Source organism: Babylonia areolata, chromosome 13 (assembly GCF_041734735.1).
Source record: "Babylonia areolata isolate BAREFJ2019XMU chromosome 13, ASM4173473v1, whole genome shotgun sequence".
In the NCBI taxonomy this organism is placed as follows: domain Eukaryota; kingdom Metazoa; phylum Mollusca; class Gastropoda; order Neogastropoda; family Buccinidae; genus Babylonia; species Babylonia areolata.
This window is the reverse complement of record NC_134888.1, coordinates 38,116,067-38,121,066: the sequence shown is the minus strand read 5'-3', so window position 1 is coordinate 38,121,066 and position 5,000 is coordinate 38,116,067. Positions and strand designations below refer to the sequence as shown.

Here is a 5,000-nt window from a genome sequence, read left to right as displayed (position 1 = left end):
CACACACACACACGCACGCGCACGCATGCACACACACGCGCTCGCGCGTTCACACACAAACAGACACAAAATTTCCAATTATAATATTTGACCATAAAAAAATTGACCAAATTTCAGTTCAGTGAATTAACTGTCAGAAAAATATCTTCTTTTTTTTCTAATTTGTATGTTTCCTAAATAACTGTAGCAAAGGAATGTGTAATAAGATGACAACAAACAAACGAAATCTCCAGTCTTCAGATGACAGCAAACGAAATCTCCTTTTCGCAAAACCTTTTTCTAAAAAAAAAATACACATACTTCTCAAGATATTATAACATTACACTCAAAGAAAAAATGCGATTCAGAGTCAATTTCATAAATGCACATAGGACAAGGAATTTTCGACATACATCAGTACAAAGAACCAAAACAGAATCAGACAGCACAAGTCAAACAGAACAAGTTCGAGCCCCAACCTTATGTCAGGGGTATGCACCATGAAAACGGATGACTGTGTGTATGTTCTTCTGGTTAAAGGACGCCATAGAAGGCACAGTGAATTAACAGATTGTAGCATCACAATGTACCAGAAAGATTGACACAAGGTGAAGAATTGTCAGGTGCATTTGCACATGCATGTCTCTAGGACAGACGTTACTGGTTTTTGAAGAGAACAAGTTTGTTCATTTGCTTTCTAATATATTTTCCCGTGATGAGAGAATTGTGTTGTTTGGCAACACTTGTTCCAGGGGCCCCCGTTTCAGGTTGGGACAATGTAGATGAAGATGAAGATGGAGATGGGCATCGACGACTCAGTTGTCAAGTTTCTTGGAGCTGGATTTTTCCGTGGTTTCACCTCCTGAAACAGAGTTGTGACCAGTTATGATTTCTATACAATGATATAGTGTCTACAAATTACTTTAAAACTGAAACATACCACTAGAACCACTAAAATGTTCCATCTTTAAACAGCTGTTTTTAGAGCTCGTCTGTGTTTATTGACATGTGTGTATCGTCAAAGCAGGATGATGATAATAAAATTTATTGCTTAGGATCCCCCAATCCATTCCGTCCTCGCTCTTCCCTCCCTCCTCCCACCACCCACACAAACACAATTATGCATGCATACACATGAACACACACACACACGCGCGCGCGTGCACACGCACACATGCACGGACAATCACACAGTGACACACACACACACACACACACACACAGGCGTTTTTATGGTCATTTATCAAAAGATGAATGCACATGTAAGATTGACTTAATTTCCTTAATACGTTTCATTTTGTAGGGGTTATAGGGGATTCTAGTTCCATTTTTAACATGATTTGTTGTAATTCATGCAGATAAAAGAAAAGTGCGGCATTCTGAAAAATAAATAATATTTTGATATACAAACTACCCCATGCAGAAGAGATGTTGTAAATGAATTTTAATATTACCTTTTGCAAGTGAGCAGGAAAGTTAAAGAGGGTGGGAACAGCTGTGTGCTTCAAGAGGCCAGACGGATTGTAGCATTGCTTTTCAAAGTGGTCACCACAGATCCTGGAGTAGTCGGTAGCTTGAAATCCCTCCCTCTTCAGGGCTGCAACCCATTGTCTTCTTCTCTCTTCGTCCTTCGGGAATCTGATTACAAAACACGAATAATTCAAGTTTATTTTGTCATTGGAGTGTTCATCAAAACATTTTTACTTCCCTTATACTTAAGGTTATAATAAACACAAACACACACACACACACACACACACACACACACGCGCGCGCGCGCGCGCGCACACACACACACACACACACACACATGCACACACACACACACACTTGCACACACCGAATCATGCACCATACACACACATAGGCCTACATACAGACACGCACAAACTGACAGTCGTAAGACCTCCATAACCCAACACACACACACACACACCACCACCACCAACAGTTACACACACACACACACACACACACACACACACACCCCTACACACACAATGACGCACACAAACACAGTCACCTGAGACAACCATACTTTTGCAAATTTCCCAGGATGTTTGGGGTAAAGTCAATCATCCTTTCTTTAGTTTTTTACTCATTAATATCAAGAAAATTATAGGTACGAACCTGTGAAAAGATTTCCCTTTCTTTTGTCTGTTGAAACAGCCCCAAGCTGCACAAAACGTTCCGGACATTGTTGTACTCTGTTGTCACTCTCTTACAAAAGGCCGGTGTACGGGTAGGTGTCCAACATGGCGGAAAGTTCGCGCGGCTGTGGCGTCGCTCACGCAGCGCCTCGCGCGCTCTATGTAAATACGATCTCAGTGACACACACACACAGATAGGCAAATACACAGAGACTGGGAGGGAGAGCGATGGAGACACACAGACACACAGACAGACACAGAGACAGAAAGGGAGGACGAGGGAGAGAGAGACAGACAGACAGATAGATAGACAGAGAGAGACAGACAGACATTCTCCACAAACCTGTTTCGGTGGTGATCTCATTCTGGAGGATTCCCACATGGGCCGCCGGTCTAAAGCGAGCTGCTTGGGGATCACTCTGAACTCGGGCAATGTACTTCTTCACTGTGTTCAGTCTCCTCGCTGATGCGTGCAGTAAAAAAATATTTATTCATCTATCTATCTATCTATCGATCTATCTATCTATCTATCTGAGTGGAGTGATGGCCAAGAGGTAACGCGTCCGCCTTGGAACTGAAGCGAGAGAATCTGAGTGCGCTGGCTCGAATCACGGCTCAGCCGCCGATATTTGGCGCTGTAGTATAGCGACGCGCTCTCCCTGGGGAGATCAGCCCGAATTTCACACAGACAAATATGTTGTGATAAAAAGAAATACAAATTCAAATATCTATCTATCTTTTTATTTTATTTTATTTTATTGTGACCAAGCGCGCTATGCTTGCTCCAACACTATTCACGCACAAGCCAGAGCAGACGACGTTTTCCCTCCTAACCCTTGCACAGAATATGTGACGTCACTCTGCTTACATCATTTTGTCCTGGCCAGACCACCTGCTGACTGCTCGACCAGTGTCGCGTCGCGATACGTCATTGGCTGAGAGCAAACTTGTGTTTCTGTTCCACAGTATTTAATTAATAGCTCTTTTGTCAGATCAGTATTCTACTAGTATTATATACTGGCAGAATCGTCTTAATTCCATCTTTAAATCTATTCCATTTATGTTCGCCTACGTGAAACTGATTTAACGCAGTTTGTAATTTTCAGCGACGAGCTCGTTAAAACTGACCCTGTTCAGGTGACTTAAATTAAGATTATAAATTCATCTTAAATAATCAACACTTCATTTTACGCTCATTATAAAGTAGGCGTTGAGCTCTTTCTTTTGCAACTTATCCGATGCAAATCGGTTCAGGAATCATTTAGAAATCTGTTACTGAACACCTTGTAACAAGCACAGTTCTCATCAGATTCCTTCAGATTAGTGACGATCTGGTTTGCAGCCCACGTGATTGTCTTTGTAGTTCGCCTAATTTGTATAAATTGGCCGAGCGGGTGATGAGTGGTCACTTCCACACCCGAGCCAGCCGCGGCCAGCACCTGCTCTCTTTGTCTCTTGCCGTGTAGTGGTCAGTGTTGTTCCCACAACAGCAACATCTCGCTACGTATGGCTGTAAGTACTAGTGTGTAGAATGTGTTGATTTGTAAATTGTATTATTTGACACAGTACTTGTGTTTATATGAGTATGTTCAGTTATTGCTTTGTTCAGTTATTGCTTTGACAAGTTAGTCACAGATCGGTGTATTATTTGACACAGTACTTGTGTTTATATGAGTATGTTCAGTTATTGCTTTGTTCAGTTATTGCTTTGACAAGTTAGTCACAGATCGGCTATGACTGATCTAAATAATTGCCATGTCGTCATCTGCATGGAGCAGTGTTCCATTTGATTCTTAACGTCACAGTCAGTGACGTCTCTCGACACAGCTAGTTTGTTCCAGAATGTTCTAGTGAGTGCGTAAAGTTCATTCACCACTTAATGGTTAAGCCATGGTGGTTCTTCACTTACTATCTGGTCTATCAGTTTGCCAGTATTATATCTAAGCCACTGATTCTCTATCTTGTTTGTTATTCAGGTATTATCTTTCACACTAATATCAGTTGTACTGCTACAGTGTGCTCAGTACTCTAAGATGTGTGTAGTATTCTGCTGTTGTGATTTCAAGATAGTGTTGGATTAATATCAGTTATTGGTCAAAACCACCTGATATGTATCAGTCTGTTAACTGTAATTTAGTTATCATGCTCTCTCCTATACAGCTTACTCCAGTATAGTGCAACATGATAAACTGATTCATTTGAGTCACTTTGACACAGCTTTATCTAATCTATACTGTCAGTGTACTTTCACCAAGTCAGCATCGCTTCAATCACTTTAACTGCACTATTTAAATGTATTAGAAATGTCATTTGATGTCAGCGTTTGGTCTTCACACATATGCATTATGTTGTTGCGTATCCCAAACCCGAGTGATAGTCTTTCCATGTAAAATGTGTACATGCGCTTTATTATTCACTTGTGCAGACATGTTGTGCGAATGACATTTGTTTGTGTCATTCCAGGCACTGTCTTCTCTTAAACTAGTTCTCTTCTAGTCTTCTTCTCTTTTTGTCTTCTCTTTTTGTCTTCTTCTTAGTTCTTCTCCTAGTTGTCTTCTCTTAGGTCTTCTCTTTTTATGTAAATAAAACAATAGAAAACCCATTTGTGACTGGCCTCTATATGTTCCTGGCCTGTGCGTGGGATCTTGTCTATCCTTTCATTCAATCAATCAATTAGTTAAGTCTTTTGTGCCGTACCCCTTGAATAACCGCTCGGAGCACGGCTACATTATTATCTTTTTTACAAGACAAAAATCTTTATCAACCACGGTGGACTGGTGGGCGCAGTAGCCGAATGGTCAAAGCGTTGGACTTTCAATCTGAGGATCCCGCGGGGTTCGGATCTCGGTAAAGGCGCCTGGTGGGTAAATC

The 5,000-nt window shown here is 41.3% G+C and overlaps 3 protein-coding genes across 4 annotated transcripts in view; 1 reads left to right on the top strand and 2 right to left on the bottom strand.

Moving 5' to 3' along the window:
* LOC143289259 (uncharacterized) overlaps nt 1–5,000 on the bottom strand; it is a 30,239-nt gene that overhangs the window by 10,563 nt on the left and 14,676 nt on the right. For both annotated transcript variants that reach the window (XM_076598250.1, XM_076598252.1), the window contains exon 4: nt 2,473–2,592. In XM_076598250.1, the coding sequence (XP_076454365.1) occupies nt 2,473–2,592 (120 nt within the window). The remainder of the gene's footprint in view (nt 1–2,472; nt 2,593–5,000) is intronic.
* On the bottom strand, nt 491–2,303 carry LOC143288934 (THAP domain-containing protein 1-like). Its single transcript, XM_076597616.1, has 3 exons — nt 2,110–2,303; nt 1,434–1,617; nt 491–841 (listed from the first exon to the last, which is right to left on the bottom strand). Exons 1-3 carry the CDS (start codon nt 2,175–2,177, stop codon nt 743–745), a joined length of 351 nt encoding a protein of 116 aa, XP_076453731.1. The 5' UTR covers nt 2,178–2,303; the 3' UTR covers nt 491–742.
* LOC143289258 (uncharacterized) overlaps nt 2,625–5,000 on the top strand; it is a 38,330-nt gene continuing 35,954 nt past the window's right edge. Inside the window, exon 1 of the mRNA XM_076598246.1 lies at nt 2,625–3,641. Within this exon, the coding sequence (XP_076454361.1) occupies nt 3,636–3,641 (6 nt within the window). The 5' untranslated portion in view covers nt 2,625–3,635. The remainder of the gene's footprint in view (nt 3,642–5,000) is intronic.